At 39.3% G+C, this 26,950-nt stretch overlaps 2 protein-coding genes and 1 long non-coding RNA gene across 5 annotated transcripts in view; 1 reads left to right on the top strand and 2 right to left on the bottom strand.

Annotated features, from left to right (window-relative positions):
• The window catches only part of PSEN1 (presenilin 1), a 39,531-nt gene extending 39,105 nt beyond the window's left edge, over positions 1-426 (bottom strand). The window contains exon 1 of the mRNA XM_087721914.1: positions 265-426. The gene's annotated coding sequence lies outside the window, so the exon portion shown is untranslated. The remainder of the gene's footprint in view (positions 1-264) is intronic.
• Positions 427-3,859: 3,433 nt separating this feature from the next.
• RBM25 (RNA binding motif protein 25) overlaps positions 3,860-26,950 on the bottom strand; it is a 44,162-nt gene continuing 21,071 nt past the window's right edge. For all 3 annotated transcript variants that reach the window (XM_087721887.1, XM_087721901.1, XM_087721893.1), the window contains 9 exons: positions 25,454-25,652; positions 24,965-25,054; positions 22,517-22,590; positions 11,636-11,786; positions 10,033-10,357; positions 9,513-9,787; positions 8,566-8,664; positions 5,326-5,373; positions 3,860-5,186 (listed from right to left, as the gene is read on the bottom strand). In XM_087721887.1, coding sequence (XP_087578013.1) covers positions 5,094-5,186; positions 5,326-5,373; positions 8,566-8,664; positions 9,513-9,787; positions 10,033-10,357; positions 11,636-11,786; positions 22,517-22,590; positions 24,965-25,054; positions 25,454-25,652 — 1,354 coding nt within the window. In that variant the 3' untranslated portion in view covers positions 3,860-5,093. The remainder of the gene's footprint in view (positions 5,187-5,325; positions 5,374-8,565; positions 8,665-9,512; positions 9,788-10,032; positions 10,358-11,635; positions 11,787-22,516; positions 22,591-24,964; positions 25,055-25,453; positions 25,653-26,950) is intronic.
• Positions 10,352-18,222, top strand: LOC148049678 (uncharacterized). The gene is made up of 4 exons (XR_015697554.1): positions 10,352-10,801; positions 12,202-12,703; positions 13,435-13,518; positions 16,447-18,222. It is a non-coding gene; the product is annotated as an uncharacterized LOC148049678 (long non-coding RNA).

Genomic DNA, 26,950 nt, shown 5'->3' with positions numbered 1-26,950 from the left:
GGCACAGCCCGATCAAAGCTCGAGCAACTCCGACGTTAAACTCCAGGCACTCCGATCCCTATCAAGACCCGGGAAGGGAATCGCTACTCCGGATTTACAAAGGGGTGCAAAGGGAGGCCACGGCCGCTGGAAGGAAGGAAGGAAGTTTTGATGGACCGAAGCTATTATTCTGCTCCTTTGTAGTAAGGGGGCGGGTAGGGAGAGACCGAAGGGAAAGAGCCCCGAGGGACACACGATCTTCCTCCCGCGAAAGCCGCCGCTTACCTTTCACCGACTCGGCGCCCAAATTGTCTTTCTTTCGGGCCGAACCACGGCAAAAAAAAACCCCTCTCCTCCCTTTTCGCCCGACGCTTCCGGCCCAGGCCTCGCCCCGCCTCCTCTGGACTCCCGTAGGCGGGGCCGTCTCCCGCTCCTTGTTTTCTTTGGCAAATCGCACTTGTCCGTCAAAGGAACCGCCTCGCACCTTCGGCGGCGGATTTATAGCCAGCTGCAGCCGAAGAAGAAAAGGAGTTAGCGCGCATGTGTCGGAGGAGTTGCATCGGCTTTGGCTGTTGGAAAGGCGTCAGGCGTGTCGAGGAAGCCGGAGGTTAATTTTTATTTGACGGAGTCGAGGTCGTTGAACCCTATTTGGTTGAGAAAATGTGAGGGTTTTGTTATTGGTGGGTTTTTTTGCCAAACAATGGCTTCCCAGGGAATGAAAGTATCGGATGGATATGCACGCCAGGGTAAACTTTATGCGATTTGTTTTGTGTACTGTATGCCCTTGTATTTGACGTTTGCATACGGTAGCTTGGTGCAGAATTTTTTTAAAAAAAATTATGGCTATATCTCGAGGGTGATCATTGACCGGTTGCTTCACGCTTTTATTGAGGTTCGAACTATTTTAAGATGGCTTAGCAGCTGAAGTAGTGCTAGCCATCAAGCGTGCCATCATTTGAGAAGAAATGAATACATGCTCTACTTAACCGAGGTGGGTTTAGATCTGAATCGTCATTTGCTAGTTTGTATGGTTGCTTTAATGTAGGGTGTAAAACCATGCAGTGGATTTAGACTGTAGTAACAGCAGCTCCTCCCTCTCAGGAATTACACTTAATAGTTTTGTGAGTGTTACCATAATCCAGGTTTTGCAATAAGCTCCGTTCTGAAACCATGACATCTCAGACAAGTTTTGCTATAGTTAAAATATTATACAAATAATATCATTTGGAGGAAATGAAGGAAATAGTAACGAATCACTTAAATCTAATTTAGGACATTACTTTGCCAGGCTGCCAATGGCTGGGTTTGCATGTTGCCCTAAACAGTCAGTTTGGTTTAAATTATAAAAGGCCAGATTCCTGCTCAGTCTGCAATTATTATTTATACACGTCATTTTCACATATTGCATTAAATCAAAAACAAGCATGCCATGAGTAAATTTCTATTTACAAAATCCCACGATAGCCAGTAGTTTTATGCATAATTCACTCTGAGTGTTGCAGTTTTAGTCACCACAAAAACACTTCAGATAATACCAGTTTTGAATGTAATATATTGGCATCATAACTGTCCAGGAATATGCTTTTAATCTTCAACAGTCTCAAAACTACAGCTTTAATTGTATTCCCTGTGCAGTAGCACTTTTTGGCAGCAGTCAAAAAAGGTAATACAATCCTTGGCTGTATAAACAGGTGCAGAATCAAAATCATAGTATTGTCACTTTATAAAGCCTTGGTAAGGCCACACCCTGCAATACTGTACCCAGTTTTGGTCACCACATTACAAAAAAGATGTTGAGACTGGAAAAAGTGCAAAGAGCAATTAAGACGATTAAAGGCCTGGAGACTAAAACATGAAAAACAATTGCCAGATTTGAGTTTGGCTAGGCCTGGGGAGACGACATGATAGCAGTATTCCAGTATTTGAGAGGCTGCCACAAAGAGGAGGGGGTATGTTTATTTTCCATAGCACCTGAGGGCAGGACAAAAAACAATGGATGGAAACTAACCAAGGAGAGAAGCAACCTGGAATGAAGGAAAAACTTCCTAACAATGAAGACAATTAATCACTATATGCAAATGCCTCCTCAGAAGTTTGTTTATACAATATATTTAATTTGTCATAAATTGAATCTTATCAGGAGTGATGTTGATGAACCATTTAGAATAAACTGTAATCCTGTAGAATTATAACTGTCTGAGCTTTGTTTTTACCCTATTATTTTAGAAAGTGTAGTGTCTCTTTATTGAAACAGTGAGCCAACATTCAGTCCGTTAGATTTTTTTTAAAACTTTAGATATAGTAATGGAATAATTTAGCTGTGTCACTTCAAATGTTTCTTACATTTGTAGATCAATTCTGCACATCAGATTAGAGGCATTTTAATCTAGTTGTTTATAGATCTGCTTAAATTCAATGATAGTTCATTGTTGTACCATATTTCAATTGAATTAAATTTTGTTATCATGTTCCATATCCTACATTTGTTTTGGGTTCCATTCATGAACTGGTACTTTGACTTCCTGTAGCAGTTGCACAAGCCAAAATTCCTTTTTCTTTCAATGATTGCAAGTTGCTTTAGTCTTGACCTGCAAAGCAGCACATCATTTTTCTCCCCATCATGCTTCATAGATAGAATGAAGTACTTCTGTTGGAAAGGTTTTTTTTTAAATGAAAACATTTCTTGTCAAGGCCAAATAATGTCCACTGTTGTTTTGTTGTCTACAAAACATCCTTCTGATAGCTTCACATGGATGGAAATGCACTTTTCAAAAATCATGTTTCTTTCCTTATTCTCTGAAGCATGAATTATCCTGTTGTGCAGTATTTTCCTTCTGGTGGGATCATGAACATTGGTGTCAAATAATGCAAGAATGGCCTGTGTCAAAATTATGACTTTCAGTATTGGGAAGACTAACAAGGGCATTTCATCTTCTCCACTGTAACACTGATTTACTGTGGATCGCTGGAGGCCAAAACATTTGGCAACCATTCTACAACTCTTTCCAGACCTCAACTTTTTCTGAGATCCAGAAAATTCTCATTTGGGCATGATCCACTTCCATAAAGGTTGTGTTGTGAACAGAAGACACTGATGGTGGCAAGATACCACAAACAAACTCTGGAGGACAAACACCCGCCCCCAACCTGAACTATCCTGCCATCTAATTGATTCCAATATTTCACTCAACACAATCTTAAGAAAGCTCATATCCTGAGGCAGGGGCGTCATGTGACAGTGGGACATTTCCCCCTTTGCTAAACCGGGCATGGCCAGCACATGATGTATCTGGCCTACAAGTTTGACAGCCCTGTCCTAAGGCCTCATAAAGATTTTTCCCAACAAAGATGTTGATTCAATAAAGACCCACTATTTATCCAAAGTTTATTACAGATTTAGATGAAACTTTGATCAGATTGCATGTGATACTGCAAAAATGTGTTCTAAAGATTAATTCTAAAGAATTCACAAACCTTCTCGAATACCAGTATATAAGTACACGTCTGAATTTGAGTTTAGCAGCTAACTAGGGGTCAGGGCCAGTTATCTTAGATAAGAAAACTCCATGAAATAACAGAGGGATAAGCTAGTGAGAAAAGGTAAAAAAAAAAACACCTTTCCAGATATCACTACTTTTGGAGTGCTCTCATGACTGTGTCCAGTAGTTTATTATAGATTTTTAAAATATTACAACTAATCTTAGTAGGATCAGTTTGTAGCTTAGTCACGATCCAATACAATGTTGGAGTTTGACAAATGGGCAAAATCTGAGATTAGTCTATACTGCAATATGAGCACATCAACTAATCACTTATATTCCCTTCCTCCCATAACTGAAATAGAAGTATCAATATTATCTTAAAACCTGAGTAATCAAAATCCAGATCAAATATATACATTTTTAATATTGGAAATATTTACATGAAACTTTTATAGGATCCCATTAAGAACAAGTTTTCAGAAGCAAGAATTCAGTAACATGGGATCACAGTTATACCTTCTGAGTAAGTGATCTGTATTTCTTCAGGGTAAAGAGATATCAGAAGAATGGTTTTTTTAAAAGACAAATTGTTGCTTCCTGGAAAGTGTTTGTCCTGCAATCAAGAAGCCTATGGCATACAGTCTTTTTTACTTGTGAGATTTTTAAAAATGCAGTTTACAGTACATTGTTATTTATACCACATCAGCATATGTATAAAACCCATAGAGTAAGATGGCAGGAAATGGTGCCCTCTACAAATCTGACAGACATTTTACAATACAAAAAAGAATGAAGTCACAGCTGACTTGATGGCTTAGGTAAAACAGTTTTTTCATCTTTGAACACATTATGAACTAACATTGTAAATTGTTCTGCTCAAATTACACCTTTATACCATTGCTTTCCACAAATATCCCAAACTGGCCTATTTCCAGTTTTAATAATAAAAATTAAGATGTCATGTTTCTATTAGAAGGGCTAAAAGTAATTATAACTGTGTGGTATTTGTCCTAATTAAAACAATGACAACAAGAAAACTAAGTGTGAGACCTTGTGATATAGTTAAAATGAAAGTCCTGAGTTTATGCAAGTCCACCATTTGTTTTTTCTACAGGACAGGCCATCTAAAATATTACAAAGCCCAACAAGTGAACAAGTTCACATCCATGCAGGTGAAAATTGTCTTCCAGCAAAATGATTCCCCATCCATTTTTGGAATTTTTAAGTTTATTCTATTTTAAAAATGGAGGGAAAGACTGGTGCATTTACATAAAGTTCAATTATTTCCATATGTAGTAAGTGGAGATGTTTCCTAAAACATGAGTGTCTTCAATATTTACAAGAAGCCGTCTAGAAGATGAAGGTCAGAGACTGTATACAGCAACTGCAGTTTATAAATCATACCTGTTACTTTATCTGGTGCGTGGAAACCACCAATGTAGAATTTGGAGAATTACAATCAAGGAAGCAGAGAAATGGAACAAAGATGGCCTCAATGAAACAGAGGATGAAAAAAATTCACATTTTCTACATTTAAAAAATACAGGTCTCACAAATGTCTCTGAGCACAGAGAAACTTCAAAGTTCTTCAGTGATGTGAAACAAAAATTGAAATGGAACCATAAAATAAGTTTATTTTACCAGACCAATCTTTTTGGCTTCTGTTTCATATATTAATAACCTCCACATTTTGACTATAAAAACTTCTGCTTCTTCATCTAGCACCTGTAGGAGAAACAGAAAATTTCCAATTTAGAGCACAATCATTGCAATTATTATTCCATATTCATTTTGTAAAAGCAGCAATTTTGTTTTCTGATAAAGTGTTACAAGTTTACATTGGTAAATTCTTGCTTTTACTCACCATAGCAACATCATCCAGGATGCTTTGTGGTGAACTATGAGCCATAACCTGAAAGAGATACATAGAAATTGTCTTAGCATTTTAAACTGTTTGAAAAATGGAAGCACAGGAGACTTGGAAATGTTATCAGTATAACAGATAAACTCAAGATAACAAATTATCTAAAATCTTTTTCAAGTCTCACTTTTGATTTCAAATAAAATGTCTTTTCCAGATGCACTCTAGCAAATATGGCACTTATAAGTCTCCACACTGAATATGACAGACAAAATGCTAATTATTAAATGTAATTTTTAACAGGCATTTCAATGTTTATTAAGAAGGCATTATAGTACATCGGACAGATGTTAAAAGTAGACACGTCATAAGCAATCTCAGTAGGAGCATACCACAGTTCTCAAAACACATGATCAATATAAAAGTGCTATACAGGTCCATCAACAGATTTCTGCTCTACAGCCACCAATTAAAAGACCAAAAGGTGACTGACTGGTTTTTCCCAGTAAGTTTTCTTTCAATAAATTTTATAACACAGAATAGTAGAGATGTGAAAAATGGAGCACCCAAACATTAAATCAGCCATTATATGGTAGTTCTTAAAAGCTTGTGAATCCATTTGAATTTTCAAAATTTCTGAATAAATATGACCTAAAATGTGATCAGTTATCCAAACAGCTTCTAAAATTAGAAAATCCGGTTAAATGAATAAATCAAGAACATTATTTGGTTTATTTATTGAAGAAATTGATTCAAAGCTATCAATCTGGACGTGGCAAATGTATATAAATCTTTTAGGATTATCAGGATGATAAATTCATTTGAAGGGATACTTAAGAGTCAAATATTTCAATAAAAGGTATAATTAATATTATATTTATAAAAAAGTATAAATATAGGAAGTCCTGCCTTATTTGAAAAAGGGAAGTCTGAGTATTAGCTACAAAAGTCTGATCTTCACAACATAGGTATGTGAAAATGTGCCATGGCTTAAGCAAAGGAGATTTCTGAGGATCTCTGAAGAACATATGTTGACATTCAGTAGGTTGGAAAAGGTTACGAAACTATTTCTAAAACGTTTGGATTCCATCAATCCACTGCAAGCAAATCATGTAAAAATGGATGAGTGCTACACCTGCCAAGAGCAAGACATGTTATACTTTAGGAGGTCTCAAAGAACTGCAGGATTACAACAAAAGAACTAAAGGCCTCACTTGCCTTGGTGAATTTGAGTGTTTATGGCAGGATTGCAAGGAGAAAGCCATTACTCCTTAAAGGAACATTGCTGCTTGTCTACAGTTTGTAAAAGACCACATGGATAAGCCAGAAAGCTATTAGAAGAATGTTCCATGGATGGATGAAATAAAAATACAACTATTTGGCTTCAATGAAAAGTGTTCAGAAGACAGTTAATGGTTTTGAATGGCCAAGTCAAAGGCCTGACCGTAAACCTATATAAATTGTGTGGATAGATCTGAAATGGCCAGTTCATGGAAAAAAGCTGACCAATATCCTTGGATTGAAGCTGTTCTGTAAATAGAAATAAGCTAAAATTCCCTCAAATTGAAGTACAGGATAGATTAATGGTTATCAAAACTATTTAGTTGCTGTTATTGCAACTAAAAGCCACACCAATTACTGAAACCAAAGATTCACATAATTTTGCCACACATAAATATGTAGCTTTGGATTATTTTCTTCAATAAATAAATGAACATATTGCATTTTTTACTCATTTATTTAATTGGGTTCTCCTTTAAGACTTATGTGAACAACAGGTCACAGTTTAGATTACATTCTTTAGAAATACTGAAAATTCAAATGGATTCACGAACTTTTAAACACCACTGTTCATACCAGAGATGTGTACAAAATAGAGATACTGCTTTGTTTCTAATCAGAACATGTTCTGCTGAACCATTTGTGGTGTTTCAGCTTTCAGGTAAACAAAATCCAAACATGATGAATAGAGTAAAATTAGTGTGCAATACACACACATCTCTTTTGAGAAGTTGCTACTGCAGCATAGAACACTGGACCACCAATCTGATCTTGCCAGAGCCTTTGGCCATACTCCAGAATATACTCTCCATTTACTTCAAAACAATAAAACTCAGCAGACTTGGTTTACACACCAAGCTGAAATCCTACTCTAGAACAGCCACTCACAATCTGATGCCTTCCAAATATATTGGATGACAACTCTCGTCATCTCCAGTCACTCTAGTCATACTTTCAGATTTGACCTTAAATACACCTATAAGGCTCCAAGTTAACAACTACTGCTACAAAAAGCTTCTTAGAATATTTTTTAGTGCACAGCAATTCTCAATAAAGGTAAACCACCATGATGGACCCAAGATATTCTTGACTTTTACTTCCTACATTGGAACAAACAGGCTCAATGGATCCATAATTTAAATTCTTGCTAAGCTATTTATTATTAGTACTCGTGAACCTTAGTGGCCTCAGTGGCATTTGATACAAATACCAGTTAATTTTAAATATGCATTACCATACCTAAAACAACTAGGCTGAGCATTTACATGTTTGAATACTAATATCTTTTGTGCACTGCAGAAGATATACTTTCTTGTATTTACAGAACTCTTCTTATTTTTTTGCAGTGAACTTTTCAATTGCTACCAAGATCCAATTTTTTGCAAACAGTAAATGCAAACATAGGTTTTCAGATCACAAGAGTCCATCCTTCACTCAATGCAGGAATCCAAATTAAAGTATCCACAATAGACTGTCCAGCATCTATCTGACCTCCTTCAGTAAAAGGACACTCACAACTCTTCTGGATAATTTGTTTGTTTGTTAAGCTATTTTTTACCATTTGTTATGGTATTTGCATTATTTTAAGTATTATTACTGATAAATATTTGGAGATTACATTCAAATGTCAGCTTTCAGATGTATAGTGCAGCCAACATTGGAAAATACATTCTGAAACACGCCCTGTGCTAGGTAAGCTGGCCAAACAGACTATCCTGGAAGCTGCTAAAGGGAGGCTGTGCTCAGTACCAGTCTTGTCCTTTCCTCTCTTCCCACTCCTGCCATCACAATTGCTCTTGGTTTTGTCCCTCTTTCCTCTTCTGCCCGCAGAGCTCCATTTTGATCAACCCAAAACAGGCATGCTTTAGTTCAGGCACAGATTAACTGAGAACAGCCATTCTGTACACAGAAGGCTCATATACAGAAACAAACAACTTTACATGTATAGAAAAGTAAGCTTACCTTTGAGCAAACAAAATCAACTAATGTAGCTTCTTCTTCACCAATATATTCTATTATTTTCTTGTTGATCCATGGTCTAATTCGCCTTTCCATTAATGTCTGGAATAAACACAGAAGTTTTAAAAATATATTTTTCTGTACCACTACAAATTAATTTATCCTTTTTTGAGAGTCATACATACACTTGTAGACTTTTAAATGGAATAAGATGTTCAAACAGGAATGCAACTTTAAACTTTAAATTAAAATGTATCCCCTCCCCTCTCAAAGGTGTCTGCCCTCTGAAATGGTCCCTCAGAGATCTGAATGACTCTTACTCTGGCAATATCCAGGAAACTACTTAAAACCTAATCATTCTCCCAGGCTTGAGAAAGATTGAGGATGGAGGCCCTGTTGGATGGATGGATTTTTTTGTTTGTTTATGTCTATCTTCAGGCCACTTAGTATTTTTCTCTTTTTTATACTGTTCTACTTTTAAATTTTATTTATTAAATGTATTATATGCCACTAAAAATGAGTCAGTGACTCACATAGAAAAAAAAAGATGTATTTTACAGATCCACACAAATATCAAGTCATCAGGGGGTATCCAACTGTTGACTGTGCTTCCCTGTTTGTATATTATGGAACCCTGATTTACTGCATCTTGGTGTAACGGATCAAGATTCGTTAAGATTATATTTACTATGATTCATATCATTTCTAGGTAACATCATGTGCACTGAAGATATTACCTAGTTTGGGTAATGAAACGTCTGCAAGAAAACAGATAAGCTCAGAGAGGACCCCTCATTTTATACCCTGTACTCAGGAAACAGAGTATGGCTTTCCTTTGGTGACATCAGATGTTTGAGGGATACTGGCCCACATGAGAGAAGATAAACTGTTGTAATGAGTTCTTTGAATATTATATTCATGGGGAGGGGGATGTTGGTCAAAATACTCACTGAATCCACAATAGACCAGTCAAGAGGATAAGCAAATAGCTCTGGTTTGGCTGTAGGAATTTTCTCAATCAAACTCTTAATGTGTTTGCGCTTCTCTTCAGTGTTTACGCTGCCTTTGGAGGAACCTTTGTCTTCATCGCCATAATCTAGAGGCACCAGTTTCCTTTTTCGGGGCATGTCATCACTGTCTTCATCTTCAAATTTATTGAAGACACTGTCAACGGTGAGTTTTTTTCTTTTCACAGCATTAGGCTGGTTGGGACTGTTGCAGGCACCTATAGTAACATAAAGGAAAATATTTATCTCTCACATAATACAAATTCCACTCAAGATTTTGTCAGAATCAAGGTAAAGATGGCATAATTAAAAACAAAAGGACATGGATATTTTTTTTTCTACAAAGGAGAGAAGCAGAATTCGTGAAGAAGCCAGTTACCACAACACTTAAGTGAAGCTTTATATTTTTCCGTTTTCTTCCCAGTTTTAGGAAGATGCCAAGCTGCAAAACCAAAAAACTTACCCAATTTGAGACTCAGTGCTATTTTTGCCCGGTATTCTTCTGGCTGCTGCTGATCAGGAGAGTTTTCATGTGGGATGATGATGCCACAGGGAGATTCGTCCCCAGGAGTATTGGGAGTTGCATTGCCACTTGCTGATGAAACAGATGGAGCTGAACTGATGGGTCGCAGTGTTGGCTTAAGGCAGGGTTTTTGTTCTGGCTCCTCCTCCTCTTCTTCAGGTTCTTCCCGCTTCTCCTCCTTTTCTTGCTTTTCCTCCTCCTCCTCCTCAGATTCTGGTTCCTGTTTGGTTTGTGGCTGCCGACGTCTTTCAGCTTCTTGTTCCATCTATAGAAGGTAAACGCAAGAGAATGATTTAAAAAAAGCAACAGGAAGACTGTGGAAAAGGCCTTTTCATTTACCAGTTATAATGGAAAAGAAGAAGCAAATCTGTTAACATCAGCACCATGATTTCTCTATCTTCTCAGTCGCCATCATCATCATCATTAACAAGAGGGTGAAAGTCAGTGCCACCCTTCAAAGAAAATTATCTCAAGCCAAGACAGGTAATCAGTATAGCAGTGATTCAAGTATATGCTCCTTCCCACCACAGATGCAGAGGACATGGACCACACTTGCAAGTCCTTTGCTAAGGCAACTTCTCCACCAAAAAAGAATGTCAAATTAATTACTGGAAACTGAAGGGCAAATCTAGAAATAAAATCAAGGATTGGAAATGTTGTAGCGCCTCAATGTATGAAATGAAACAGAAATCAAGCTAATCAAGTTATGGTAAGAAATCTCAATGTTACATTATTGCAATGTTTTGTTTTTCTTTATTTATATTTCCTATTTCTAAACCACATATCCCTCAGAGAGAGGTACTGTAATATTACTATTACTATATTACACAATATTGCAAAATAGTAGCTTACAACAATTAAATGAGAAGGATAAGGCGCACGCGTGTGCACACACACACACACACACACACCAACCACACCAGGAAAGGGATGCAGACTTGGCAGAAATATACAGAGAATAGGTTCAGAAAGATCTCAGAATTGTTGAGACAGGTAGCCCTCATTTAATCCTAGTTGAGACTGGCAACTCTACTGCTAAGAAGTCGCTAAGTGGAAGATCACATGACTGTGACTATGCGTTATGGGTGGAAAGAGACTACTCAGTTTCACTCTTTCAGCTTTTGTTTGCCTGTTAACTGTCTACAGAGATTTTCAGTCATCCAAACCATAGTTGTCTCAAAGGTGCTTTTTCAAAAGGCAATTGTTTTTTCCTTGAGGAAGAAGAACAAAACATTTCATTTTTACAGACAATCTCTCGTTTGTTTGATCCTTTCCTGCTGCCAGTGCAATCACATTGCTATTGATGGGTACAAGAGCAAATGGCTTACTCTCTTGAAATCTCTTCCCCGGCAATATCTCTGCTCTGCTGAGAGGATGGGGAGGAGGGTCAGCTTGAATGGAGCACTATAGAGTACTTTAAAAACCAACATAGCATTTTCTGCATCCCGACAAGCATGAAGAATATATGCAGTGTACTGACATACTATTGTCTACAAATATATGGAATCATAATATGTATTCTTAATTCAAAAAACTTTCTTACCCTTTGTAATTCTGCATCTGGATCTGGATGTCCTTCTGCAAGAAGACGTTGTCTGATTTCTTCTAATTCTTCCTTTTCTCTCTTTCGATCCCGTTCATCTGCTTCCATTTCCTTTTCCCTGTCTCGCAATCGCTTCTGCAGAGCACTTCCCCTGAAATAAACAGCACATTCATTTTGATTTACAAATTCACCCAATCCCAAGCTTCTCCATTAATATTTGTTAAACAAAGAATGAATCCAACTCTATTCAGAATCTGGATTAAGATTGCTCTGTTTGATCAGGCCAAAAAGTCTACTTCTTTGAGCATTCTGTGCCCTGGTTTATATAGTTTATGGTAGTTTACCAATCAATTGCATTTTATTTCACATAATGTAGTCAAATGTTGGCTTAGTGCAAAATATGAATCCGATGGCTGCCATATAGTGATGAAGCAGAAAATTTCCCAAGTGGAACTTTGGGGAGACAGCAAGTTATTTAACCATCTTAGATTTTGAAGGGAGTGTATAGCTGTGAAGACATTGATGCTGAATCTTTCATTATGAATTTTCATCTTTAATATCTACAGGTAGTCCTCGAATTATGATGGCAAGCAGTGTGGAGATGATTGCCTTTCTCAATGGCTGGCAAACCACGTTGAGAATGCAAATATCAACACAATAATCCTTCCTTAATTAGTGTAAAGCCTGAATAATGCAACTCAGCACAATTATTAACCTGATCCTTCCTTAACAAAGATGAGACAACATCTGGCACGTAGGCACATTCCATCACTTGCAACATCTGGTTGTCTGTTAACTTACTCAAACATAGCTTGGATTTTTGTCTAGCTAATCCAGTCAGCATAAGTGAATTTTGATCAATTAGCTTCTGCCAGTTTCTGTCACTGTTTTTATGACAATAAAAGGAGAGCTCTCACAAGATGTTGAGAGTGCCTTCATAACCTGCTTCCTGCCTGTGTGTCTTTTCTTCATCACCACAACATCTGGTGACCCCGACGTGATACCCATTGCACTCATTCAGCCGGACGAGCCCAGGTGCACCTCAGCGAACTTCACTCCCAAAAATTCGTGAGTATGGGGGTGGGTGGGTGGGTGAACTGTCAGCTCAGCAGAAAGTTTATGCACAAGAGCTACAGAAAGTACTTATAAATAATGGAACAGCAGGAATTAATTTAAGTGATTTAGAGCAGTTAGTAAATGAAATAGGTTGTCAGTGCCCATGGTATCCAGAAACAGGAAGTTTAGATTTACATGACTGGATAAAAATTGGCATAGATTTGTATTCTCCACCATGAGCAACAATACAACATTTGTTGCTGTGGCAAAAATATAAGGAAGCAATTTAGGTTTTGAGGACTCATAGATTCAAGGCACCCTCAACATTTCTCTCTTTGCTTCCTGAGGAGGGGTCTGCTCCCCCTCCACCATATATGCAGCTGACTCTCCCGGCAGAAGCTATGCTAAAGCCAGTGGAGCTTAGCTCCCCTACTGCTCTCTTATCTATCACTCTTTCACAAGAGTCAGTTAGTGCAGTCAGAGCAGGATTTCAGGAAGAACAGAAAAAAGGAACTCTCACTGGGATAGAACTGGCAGAGGGTCTCCAAGCTTTTCCTGTCACACAGTCAATCCACAAGGGCAGGCTCACTATCAGTGGAATCCCTTACCGATCGCAGCTGCCTTAAAAAAAGAAAAATTTGGCTCTAAAGTTTTGGCAGGACATCAGTTGACCACTGAGCCTTCACCTGATTATGATCAAGTAAAAATTCTTCCCCTAAAATCATCTTTAATTGAACTTTCAGCTCCTCACAGAGAGGTTAATTCTGCTGCTTCTCCACGGTTCCCCATGGAGGAACAATTAGGAAAAGAGGAGGGGAAGAAAGAAGGTACGTTTTTTGTTTGTCCACCTAAATTGATTCCACAAGATCATGAAGTAATTGGTTTAAAGGATTACTTTTATTCTATCCTTCTTTGCCTCGCTTTGCAGGAAAAGTTTGATTGTACTGCTAGTCAGGAAAAGTCTGTTTTCTTTGTGCCTGCTGCTTTCCTCCCCCCTACTCCTCTTCAGGAAGAGTCAGTGCTGGTTAATGGCAAGCCTCAGTATTTCTGTAATATCAGGCAAAAGGTTACTGAATCGTATCTTGGTTTTGTTAACAGATTGCAGGATGCTTTAAAACAACAAATAGATAATTCTGAGGCTCAGATGAAGTTGTTGATGAGATTAGCAAAGGAGAATGCTACTTCCAAATTCCATCAAGGGTCGAAGCTAAAATCAAAATCTCCAAAGTTATTTCGTTGGTTGATTTATACATTTACTTACTCTTTTTTGATTCAGATTTTTGTAAGCGTTATCCATTGGCTTTGGTATATTATTATATGGATGATATTTTAGTTGCTGGATTGCTACAAGAATCATTTATTTATTTAGGTCACAAGTTATTACAGACATATTCACACCCACAAATTCCACAATCGAAGATAGGGGATAAAGTCTCCTACGTTCGATTACAGCAACTTTTGGGTTCAATTAATTGGTTGCGACCATATGTATGTAGGCCTTCCTACTAGCATGCTTAGTCCTTTATTTGATGCATTAAAAAATAAAAAAGATTCATTTGAATTGATAACACTTACCCAAACTTAAAAAGCGGTCTTCACAAAAATGAATGAAACATTGAAATTGGTCTGGGTGGAAAAATGCCAGGAAAATATTCCTTTGATAATGATTACCATTCCAACCAACCACCTATAGCGGTATTAGCTCAGGAAATACAACAATGAAGCAAGCATAAGCCTTCATTATTAATAATTGAATGGCATTGAATTGATTGTGATATGTTTAACCAGCTATCAGAATAAATAAGCTTCTCATCTTGGGCTTGAAGCTGTGGGGAACGGGAGCATAGTTAGGATTTAAGCTGCTCTCTGAGTTTCCCCACTGCTTGGAGAATGAGCCACATGTTTTCCAAGGAAAGAAATTTGAAGATTTAAAGGGACAGAACCTCCCCCAGGCCTGAAAGTGTTGTTCCATGGTATGTGTGCATGTATATGTGTGTGTAATCATTTCCAGACTTGAAGGGAAGTTGATATCCCTTAATAATATAAAATGGAGCTCATTGGCTTATGTACAGCACCCTGAAATAATTGTAATAACTGCTTTGCATGAAGAAAGAATGAAATGGGATTTTTGTGTGTGAAATTAATTTACACAAGCAGTCTGATTGCAGTGCCAATGTGAGCATGTTGATGGTAAAAGTTGGTGTGAATGTACTGTGATTCCCTTTTGCTTAAAGAAACGGAGAAAATTATTTTGTTGAGAGAGAGAGAGAGAGAGAGAGACCCCATTCAGAATTATGTTGCACTGGTGGTCTCATGAGTTGGAGTCCCGGCCTCACTGTGTGTAATTTAAAAAGAAAAAACTAAGCCTGGATTGCACATTAGCTAAATTCAATTTGGCCTCACTAAAATAAGAGCTAGAGCAGGTTCAAGAACCATCCCTTCGAAATGGGCAGCCTGTAATTTAAAGGGAAATCATGGCTGTGAAGAATTTTGGGATTTCTGCTTGCTTGAAACCTGTCTGGAAGCTCACAGAAGAGATATTTGATATTAATTGGCATGGAAAATTGGATACTGTAAATTTCTTTCCAGAAATTGTGCTCTGGTTGCTAGACCTTCATGGTAGAAAATGAACTATCCTAGGAAATATTGAAAAGGCAGAATATTTCTCTGGATGTGAAAAGAAACATGTTTCAAAAGACAGAATAGCTGCCTGCAGCTTCCTACCATACCCCTTTGTCAATGAATCATTAAACCCTGAGCTAGTCTCCACTTTAAGCTGGTTGTTAACTCAAGGATTTATTTTTCTTTAAAGAGCGAATAACAGGAAAGGGAGGGGAAGTGCGGCTTTTCTGCTCCCTTTAACAATTTTCTTTCTCTTTTTACCCTTCTGTCTGAGAAAGGAGGGGCTAATGGGTGAACTGCTCATGTTGCTTTGCCTTTCATTGTTTTGGTTTTCTTATATTTTCTTTTCTGCTCTGAATATAATTTTGATTTTGTTATTTCTGAGAAAGTTTTGAGGTTTAAGATGTTAAAGTAAACCTATATAAAAAGCAATGATTTTGAAAGATATTGTTTGCATTTGTACTGTTTAACCTACTTCATGAGGATTTGCTTCCATCTGAATGGAATCTGAACTTAACTCACATTTTACTAAAAGCAGAGAACTGACACAAAAGTTGGATCCAAATATATTTCAGAGCATGGACCCAAAGTACTTCATTTATCTTCATGTAACCATTTATACCTTTTCTTATTTTATTTGGGCTACTCCTCAGAAAGGGGAAGCCACTAAACATGTTGTTAATCATTGTATTTGAACATTTGCTGTCATGGGCCTACCTTCTACGTTAAAAACAGACAATGGCCCTGCATATTGTAGCCACTCCTTTGCTGATTTTTGTGTCAAATGGCAAATTGAACATCTTTTTGGCATACTTATAATTCTACAGGACAGGCCATAGTGGAGCGGGCAAATTTTACATTAAAATCGCTTTGGATAAATATAAACAAACAGGAGGGATCCCCATAGGTCTTCCACCCTGGTAAACAGGAATGGTTGAATAAAGTTCTGTTTATTTTGAATCATCTTAATATCATAAAAAATTTATCAACTGCAGTAGATAATCATTTTGGAAGTAGAATGAGTCATCCCCAGCCACAGGTCATGTATAGATTATTGCCTAATCCCGAATGGCATGGAGCCGTTCCTCTATTGACATGGGGACAAGGATATGCTGCTGTGCTTGCTCCTACAGGTCTGGTGCGGATCCCTGCTTGGTGTGTGAAACCGTGGAAGGATGGCGTGGCACCAAGGACTGAAAACCTGATCCTGGACTTCTCACTCAGCCTGCAGAACCCTCAGCAGGATCGGGACCGAACACTTTGTCACAGACATCAAGTGACCTAGGGACAAATTAAGGCTCTCTCTGCACAGTCTACAAAATTGTTACAGGATAAGGACATGCCACAGACACCAGAGAACTTTTTAGTAGCAGCATTTGCTTGTTTAAATGCTAATTCTATAACTATCATTATGTGTATTCTTTTTATGTGTATCTTTCCTCCTGGAAAGGCTACAGTGACTTTCCAAGATGGAATTCCAGAGCAAGGACTTTGGGAACAAAATTGTTATATATGGGATGTGCAAAATATCTCTTGATTATTAAACAGGACAGATTGATGGATCTGCATGCACGTTCCCCCACAAGCGAAAGGAGGACCTTTAATACATGCTATTCCTTTCAATGAAACCGGATGGAAACAACATCCTTGGAATGCTACAAAAAGACAATGTTGATTATTCTATTTTAACTATTGGTAGCAGGATTCAAGAAGTAGCGGCATATTGTTGGGAATTCATCTAGGAAGGCATCTGTTGTTGGAAAGTATCCCTATTGTAACACGACATTTGTTCTTAACACCACTATTGAGAGACCTAATTCCTTTCTGAATGTCACTAAAATGGAACATCTTCATAACTTTACCTCTTATACATGCACATACCAATTAAATGGGTGTCCAGTGGTTGTGAGTGGAGGGTGTCCGACAAGTGTGGCCACTGGAAGTCTCTCTTTATGTAATTTGATAAGATCAATGGTCAGATACTGATACCATGCTAGCAGGGGGTATTATTCCTCCTTTAGGAGTTATGATGAATTATAGAGATTTACATATTTTAGCAAATTAGACTACTGCTTTATTTAATGCTACCATCAAATCCTTAACATTGATAAATAAAGAAATGTCACAAATTAGAGAGGTAGTTTTCCAAAATCGTTATGTTTTAGATGTTATTTTAGCAGCCAAGGGTGGTGTATGTGCTTTAATCCATTCACATTGTTGTATACATATTACTGATTATAAAGCAAATATTTCAGCCACCATTGAACACATGGAAAACATGATTGTGGATAATCCAATTGGTTCCAATATCCCGCAATCCCCATGGGAGTGGTTATGGTCTTGGCTCCCAGATTTTGGATGGGTGCGACAAATAGTGCTCATTATTATTTTAGTTATCATTGCTTTAATTTGCTGCTGCTGCTGCGTGTAATGTTTGCCTAGTTTGTTGATGGTGTTTCGTCCAAGAATTCGGGCCCTCCAGATCTGAAATTATGTATGCATACAAATTATTAAAAAATAAAGAATAAAATAAAAAAGGAGGACATGTGGAGATGATTGCCTTTCTCAATGGCTGGCAAACCACGTTGAGAATGCAAATATCAACACAATAATCCTTCCTTAATTAGTGTAAAGCCTGAGTAATGCAACTCAGCACAATTATCATTAACCTGATCCTTCCTTAACAAAGATGAGACAACATCTGGCACATAGGCACATTCCATCGCTCGCAACAACATCTGGTTGTCTATTAACTTACTCAAACATAGCTTGGATTTTTGTCTAGCTAATCCAATCAGCATAAGTGAACTTTGATCAATTAGCTTCTGCCAGTTTCTGTCACGTAAACTGTTTTTATGACAATAAAAGGAGAGCTCTCACAAGATATTGAGAGTGCCTTCATAACCTTCTTCCTGCCTGTGTGTCTTTTCTTCATCACCACAACAAAGCAGGACTGGAATTTCTGTTGCTAAGCTATATGGTTTCTGTCAGCATAGCTGCCTTGTGCTCGTTGGCCCTGTCATCCTCACCACCCTGTGGTGAAAAGAGCCTTTCACTCTTTTCTTCCTGCTGTGGCTGAGGCAGAAGGCTTTCAAAAAGACAAGGGACAAATATGTTTCAGGAAGAAGGCCCTGCTGTTGGCTAGCAAAGGGCTAGTCTGGGTACGCCATAGCAGCAGTCACCGAAAGATGACTGTGAAGCTTAACTGGGGTCAGCAAAGCCAATTGGGTCAGTGAGTGGAGGGTGGCAGGGCTAGCAAGGGCAGGGCAGCAGGATCAGCCAAAAAGACAAGCGCGTTTCCATTTGTTTAGTACTACCATAACTTCAAATGGTTGCTAAATAAATGTTCATAACTTGAAGACTAAGAGTAATAGTTGGGATTGGAACTTCCATCACAAATCAATGTGATTGGTTTTTGTTATTAACTAAATTCAATCATAAGTTGGATAAGAAAGTTGGCAACTTTCTGCCAGCTTCCTAGTCTACTCAGTGGGGAAGCTAGCAGGAGGTTGCAAATTTCATGTGGCTTGTAAGCAGGCTGGCAGGCAGGTAAATAGCTACTATTGTTTGAGAGAAGACATGAAGAAGTGCATGAAGATTATCTGTCAAGGGTCCATTAGGGTGGACAATGGTGAATTGGGAAAGGTATGAGGGATATGTGAGAGTGGCAAGGCTTGGGTACGAAGTGTAGGGGTGATACAGCCAAGGCCAAGGATGGTGCACAAGAGAGGTGTGAGACTCAAGGGTGCACAGGGTGCCTGAGGCCAGTGTGGCATGAACCGGGGGAGACTGTACAGTTGACGGAAACTTACCTCAATAACTTGCAACCTTTCTTTTGGGCATCCCCTTGACTTTATAGGCAAGCCAGCAGGGAAGGTGGCAAATGGCAATCACATGACTGTGGGGTGTGCAACCAATCTGATGTGTGAGCCAGTTGCCAAGTGCCCAGATTACAATGACCATGGGGATGTGTAACTCCAAGAACTAATCATAACCAGAATTTCAGCTCTATCATAACTTTCAAGAATCTTTGAATAAGTCAAGATCTACCTTTACCTGTAATTTTGAAGGAATTATTTCTCTCTACAGGTAGTCCTTGACTTATGACCAGTTGAAGTTACAGTGAACTTAAAAAAGCATTCCCCCCCCATCACATTAATGACTGCAGTGAGTCACTTGATGACCATTGTAAAAACTATCATAAAATCAAATTTGGTCCCATGGTCCTTGACTTACAACTACAACAATTTACAACTAAAATTCCAGCTTCAATTGCTTACACTAAAATCAGTGACAGCAAATTAAACAATTGTACCTTTTAAAAAAGGCTAAACAGCAGCAAGAGAAACAAACACATTTAAAGATTACGTTGGACCTCAAGGGTCAAGTGGGTTTGCTGCTAACGTACCTGCCTCCCAACAGCGTTGCAGCAGCCCTCCCCTCGCTCCTCGAGTCAGTAGCCGAGCTGGCGATTGAGTTCCCTAGGTTGATGGTCCTGGGGGACTTTAATTTGCCGTCGCTCGGTGAAAACTCTGATGGGGCGCAGGAGTTCATGGCTTCCATGACAGCCATGGGCTTGACTCAAGTAATCCGAGGCCCAACCCATTCAGCGGGACACATGCTTGACCTCGTATTTCTCTCGGAGCAGTGGATGTGTGATCTTGGTCTGAGGGGGAGTGACATCATACCCCTGTCGTGGTCAGACCATTGCCTACTGAGGCTCGACTTCCGGAGGCCAAACCCCCACTGTAGGGAGGAGGAACCGACCAGGTGGTTCCGCCCCAGGCGTCTTATGGAGCCAGTAAGGTTCCAGACAGAGCTTGGGGTTATTCCTGATACTTTCGCCCACAGTCCGGTAGAGACTCTGGCTGCTGCGTGGCATTCGGCAGCGTCAGAGGCCCTCGACCGGATTGCGCCACTGCGGCCCCTCCGAGGCGGCGGATCCCGGAGACCTCCTTGGTTCACCGAGGAGCTCCGGGAGATGAAGCGCCGGAGGAGATGCCTAGAGCACCGCTGGAGGTCCGATAAGTCCGCAGCGAACCGAGCAATGGTAACCACCTGCACCAGGGAATATACTAGGGCACTTAGGGCAGCCAAAAGATCACATATAGCCTCCCTGGTCGCATCCGCTGAGTCCCGCCCAGCCGCCCTGTTTAGGATAACCCGCTCCCTATTGAACAAAAGGGAGGCGGGGGAACCCTTGCAGGGCAGAGCTGAAGAATATGCCCAATTCTTAGCGGACAAAATTGCTCGGTTTCGGACGGACTTGGACTCCACACCCGCAGTTCCAGCCGAGACTCAGGGGGATCAAGTTCAACAGCTCTGGGTTGAGTTTCAGGAGGTTACCCCCGGGGATGTGGACAAGGCCATGAGAGCTGTGAGTTCCTCCACCTGTGCTCTGGATCCGTGTCCCTCATGGCTGGTTTCTAACTGCAGTGAGGTGACACGAGGCTGGATCCAGGCGGTTGTAACCGCCTCTCTTCGGGAGGGGAACTTCCCCGCCGCACTAAAAGCGGCGGTGGTGAGACCCCTTCTGAAGAAGCCATCCCTAGATCCAGCTGTCCTTAACAACTACCGCCCGGTCTCCAACCTCCCCTTTCTGGGGAAGGTTGTTGAGAAGGTGGTGGCCTTCCAGCTCCAACGGTCCTTGGAGGAAGCAGACTACCTAGACCCCTTCCAGTCAGGCTTCAGACCCGGTTACAGCACTGAAACCGCCTTGGTCGCATTGATGGATGATCTTTGGAGAGCCAGAGATGAAGGTCATCCCTCCATCCTGGTCCTCCTTGACCTCTCAGCGGCTTTCGATACCATCGACCATGGTATCCTTCTGCGAAGACTGCGGGAGGTGGGAGTGGGAGGCACCGTGTTACGGTGGTTCTCCTCCTACCTCTCGGACAGGTCGCAGTCGGTGTTAGTGGGAGGGCAGAGATCGTCCCCAAGGCCCCTGAAATATGGGGTGCCGCAGGGTTCGGTCTTATCCCCCCTACTATTTAACATTTACATGAAACCGCTGGGAGAGATCATCCGTAGGCACGGGATTAGATACCATCAATACGCGGACGATACTCAATTGTATCTGTCCGCCCCGTGCCAAATCAATGAAGCGGTTGACGTAATGGACCGGGGGCTTGAAGCCGTCATGGACTGGATGAGGATTAACAAGCTTGTGCTCAACCCAGAAAAGACCGAGTGGCTGTTGTGTTTCCCTCCCAAAAATTTGGCTACTAATCCAACACTCAGGCTGGGGGGTCAAATTTTACACCCCTCAGAGAGGGTTCGCAACTTGGGAGTCCTCCTGGATCCACAGCTGTCATTCGACCATCATATAGCGGCTGTGACCAGGGGGGCATTCGCCCAGGTACGCCTGGTGCGCCAGTTGCGTCCCTACCTGAACCGGGAGGCCCTCACAACAGTCACTCGGGCCCTCGTGATTTCTAGGCTGGAATACTGCAACGTGCTCTACATGGGGCTGCCCTTGAGGTGCATCCGGCGACTTCAGCTAGTACAGAACGCAGCCGCGCGAGTGATCGCGGGTGCACCCCGATTCACCCGCATTACACCTATCCTCCGCGAGCTGCGCTGGCTACCTGTCGATCTCCGGATGCGTTTCAAGGTGCTACTGATCACCCATAAAGCCCTACATGGCAGTGGATCTGGATACTTGAGAGACCGCCTTCTGCCAATTACCTCCCTACGACCTATAAGATCTCATAGGTTAGGCCTCCTCCGTATTCCATCGGCCAGCCAGTGTCGGCTGGCAACTACAAGGAGGAGGGCCTTCTCAGCAGCGGCCCCGACCCTTTGGAACGAGCTCCCCGTAGAGATTCGTACCCTCTCCACCGTCCAGGCCTTCCGCACAGCCTTGAAGAACTGGCTCGCCCGTCAGGCCTGGGGATAAGGACAATTACCCCGCCCGAATGTTGTATGCATGTTGTTTGCTATTTTATTATGTGTTGTCGTCTTAGTCTTGTATTCCCCCTTCCCTGGTTTGCTGTGAGCCGCCCTGAGTCCCCTCAGGGAAAAGGGCGGCCTACAAATAAAATCAATTACAATTACAATTACAATTACAATAAATGTAATTATTAAATAATAGATATATCCATTTTCAAATGGAACAGCAAAACCTACAGAATTTCAGGAACAGTTCACCATTAGGTCTCTTGATTTACCAATAAAAATTAATGATAGTCCTCATTAACTTACCTGTAATATTTGGGATCATCCCGGTCATCATCATAATCTTCTAGAAATTCTTTCAGACGTTTAGCTTCTTTTGCCTATGAAAAGTAAATACCGGTACATTATTTCCTTAGAGCCTGTTTATTTCTAGTTATTGATGCACACACAATGAATTCACCTTTTGATGGACAAATTCAAAGGCAGGGTCCATCAGAGGAAAGGCTACTGAGTTAGAAAGCAGGATATTGTGGAGATTTACACATTTGGATAATATCATTATGTATGTGATATAAATTTACTGTACGGAAAAGTCCTTTGCATTACATTCTGGTAAATCAAGTTTCCATCATACCATTGACTTTTAAAATCCTCTGTTTTTAAAACCTTCCCATTTTGGGGAAAAGAATCTAAAAGGATATTAAATATAATCCCAAATACTTTAAGCCATTTAAGCAATCTACATTTGCTGCTATACAAAATATCTAGGAGCACACCTATGTTTACTTCCATATTTCTTTAACCATCCAAATCTTAATCTTCAAAGATCAAGACAAAAATATTTTGATGGCTAGCTGTATTTCCTGAAGAACTTCCTTTTTAAAATAAAAAGTATGTAAGTAGTTTTCTCCAAAACTATGGGAGAAACTATAACAAAACAAACTGATTAATATGAGCAATTGCAATCTGATAATCTTAACTTCCATTTTTCCATTTTGATTAAGTAAAGGCTTAAGTTCATTTTAATCCTTAATAATCATGTGAATCTCCTTTCTACAATTTGTCCCCCCCCCATTTTGCCTGAAAATTAGTTTTCTTAATCCACTGAACAATCTGCTTTATTTTGATGATGCAAATTATGGTAATGATATGCAGATAAATGTAGTTATGCTACTAATTACCTGTTCAGCTAAGAGGAAAGCTTTTAAATGTTGAAGTGCAATGCTAGGCATGCTTATTTAGAAACATCAAATAATTCAAATGTGACTTTCTTTCTATTAAGTGTGCTTAGAATTTATTTATTTGTATCCAGACCTTATTATTTTTACAAATAACTCAAGGTGTAAATATATTCAACACACCTTCCTCCTCCTATTTTCCTCATAACAAAAACACCGAGAGATGAGTTGGGCTGAGAGTGACTGGCCCAAGATCACTCAGCTGGTTTTCATGGCTAACGTGGAACTTGAACACACTCTCCCAGTTGCCACTCTGATGCCCTAATGACTAAACCAAATTGGTTCTAAAAATAAAAAAATACTTTTTTGTCGATCAAAATGTTAAATTCCACAAAAATTCACTGTCTACATCTATAGTCTCACGTTACCAGATTTATGGTTACATAAATTATTTTTGTAGGCTATAGGCCAAAAAATTAATGCTTTCATCTTTAACATGTTATTTAGAAAGAAATATTATTTTAGATGCCTACTAAAAATAAAGAGGAACACTATACATTTTTCTTAGGATAAAGTCAAAGATACAACATAGTAAGAAGGAGTCTACAGAACACCTTAAGTTTTAAATTAACCATAAGGGACAGCAAGCATGAGGAAAATATGCAAGTGGAAGCTATTTAGGTAATACTTTCAATCTTAAACTGATCATATAGAAAATCTTTCTTGGAATAATCAGATTATATGCAGTCACTGCAAAAGATGACAAAGGGATTAACTGCCTTCCTCAGCCTGCATGCATTCTTCATCTGTGTAACACAATAGCTGGATTATAACCAGCCTCTATAGGCAATGATTATTCTGGCTACATTTAATGGGAACTTTTATCCAGCATATCTAGAGAGCATTATGTTGGGAAAAGATAGATTAAAGTAATATTCGGGTGGAAACTAAAATGATGCTCATTCTTTTGTTCTCTAGAAAGTTGTTCCCTGGAAAGGGTCAATTTAAGTGTACTAGGGAAGATTTGTTTGTTTGTTTCCTATGAAGCAATGGGAAATACTCTACATGTATAAAAGGTCCTAAAATTGACCATAATTTTAAATAGAATATTTGTGAGCCTTTTCCAAAGCTCATATCGTAAAACCTAGATAAATATATGCACATACTGATGCTCAAGTAAAGCTTTCAATTCCATGTATACTGAAAACTCCAAATTTATTTATATTGCTGCCTTAGACAAATAAAACATTCACTATAATATTTTCATATCCAGACAAGAATTTCTGTGTTTTAGCAATAGCAATAGCAATAGCAGTTAGGCTTATATACCGCTTCATAGGGCTTTCAGCCGTCTCTAAGCGGTTTACAGAGTCAGCATATTGCCCCCAACAACAATCTGGGTCCTCATTTTATCCACCTCGGAAGGATGGAAGGCTGAGTCAACCCTGAGCCGGTGAGATTTGAACCGCTGAGCTGCTGATCTAGCAGTCAGCCTGCAGTGCTGCATTTAACCACTGCGCCACCTCGGCTCTTTTAATATCTAATAAGAACACTGGCAATGTAATAAATCTCTTACCATCTCCCGCCTTCTTTCTTCTTCCCTCTCAGCTTCTTTTTCATATTCTCTAGCTTTCTTCCGTTCTCTGATTTCCCAGTTTTTAAGACGCTGAAATCACAAAACTTTTTCATTATTTCACCGTTCACCCAGGAATTGAAAAAATAGCTCCATATTTCATTTTGGAAACAGCAAAATCATCCATAATTAATTTAAACCAAATAATTATATATCAGCCTCAGCTTTGTATTCCAGCAGAAAAAGAATGTACAAATTGTTACAAGAATATTGACAGCATATGCAGAGATTCATTCAAGGGAAATGATATTTGATGATATCTAAAATATAGGTCTGAATATAAATATCCAATATTTATCTTAGACCTCATTCATAAGTGGAGTTTCTTCACTGAAAAGGAGCATTACCCTGGAAAACATCATGAGATATGGTATAGTAGGCAACCCCTCCTCCCATTTGAATTAGGAACCTTTCAGCAACTCTTTTAAATACCTCTTGATAAGCTGCTTCCTTTTCCCGTAGTTTCCTTTCCAGTTTGCGCCGTTCGTAAGCATCTTCTTCATCTTCTTCTCTATCTCTTTTCTTGTCCTTTTCTCGTTCCCGCTCCCGTTCTCTTTCCCTCTCCCGCTCTCTCTCCCGTTCCCTCTCCCGTTCTCTTTCCCGTTCTCTCTCTCTGTCTCTGCTTTTCTCTCTGTAGAAAACACAGCAACAAAAGAATATTTGGGCCTGATTAAATAGTTTAACCCCAAACCCCACCAAAGTAACACTAAATGTCATATTTAATGACTTAGAGAGTCCTGTAAACAATAAGAAACATCTATTAAACCCATACATACCACAGGATCACTCAAACTGTAACAATTTCACTTTTTAGAGTTAGTATTTGCATGGAAATATTTAGGTTAAATCAGAGGTTCAAGTGAGAAAACTGTTGAGGAGATATATACTAGCTGAACAGTTTTACATTCTCTCAGGTATAGGTTTGGGGGCTTCAGTCATTGAATATCCCAGTCAACCAGCACATTGGACATTTGTCTCTGCATGGGCTTAGAGATGAATGAAGTGGCCAGGCTAAAAGCCAATTAAGAGGAAGTTCCCAAATTGTGTCACCAATCAACTGTGAATTGGAAAGAAAATTGAATCAAAGGGGGACACAGATGAGAGACATGTTAGACTACTAGGAACAGATCATCAGAAAAATTAGAAGAAGAAAAATTCAGGAAATTTAAGGGGAAATAGCTATGAACTGTCAACATAAACAGATCATGGGAAGCAATGCGGATTGGAACAGTAAAGCCATAAATTAATTTATAATCTAAAGAAGCTACAGAGTGGAACTATGTGAACCCAACTACTAGAGTTTGTAAACTATGCTTTACAACAAAGATACAGAACCTAAAGCTCTAAGTTGAAGCCTACAAAGAGCTGTTAAAGTAATTTTTAATATGACAGGAGTAGAAATGTATTAAATACATAACAGACAATAACCCAATTAGCTATATTTTAATTAAGTGTAAAATGTAAGTTAACTGAATCAAATTATGTTTTGTACACCCACACTATTTTTGGAAAATAGGATATCTTTGAATGCCTAGTTCCCTAGATTGAGCTGGGAAGAACATCTAGTCCATATCTGTACATTTGTACATTTCCAGCTACTTTGATTCTGTCTTGCATATCCACTTCATATTTGACTATTATGTTATGGAAAGCTGGAAAACCTTGAAAGGGAGATAGTAGCAGATCCTCCATTTCATTGGAAAGAAAAGTTTAGATGATGAGAGATCGCAACCCTATACCTGATATCTTTCTTTTGAAGTGAATGTTTTCTGTTGTGATTTCACCCTTTAATTTGCATTCTGTTTGATAACAAAATATATCTTTCTGACTCTTACATTCTGCCCCATTCCCATGTCAATACCCAAGGTACAAAGAATGATAAATCATGATAAAGAATATTTATTTTAAAAGAACAGATCCCCCCCCCCC

The sequence above is a fragment of the Thamnophis sirtalis genome, unplaced genomic scaffold (assembly GCF_051295495.1).
Source record: "Thamnophis sirtalis isolate CommonGarterSnake01/CBP01778 unplaced genomic scaffold, rThaSir2_p1.2 scaffold_1, whole genome shotgun sequence".
Classification (NCBI taxonomy): domain Eukaryota; kingdom Metazoa; phylum Chordata; class Lepidosauria; order Squamata; family Natricidae; genus Thamnophis; species Thamnophis sirtalis.
Note: the sequence above shows the minus strand (reverse complement) of the source record. Positions and strands in the feature narration are given on the sequence as shown.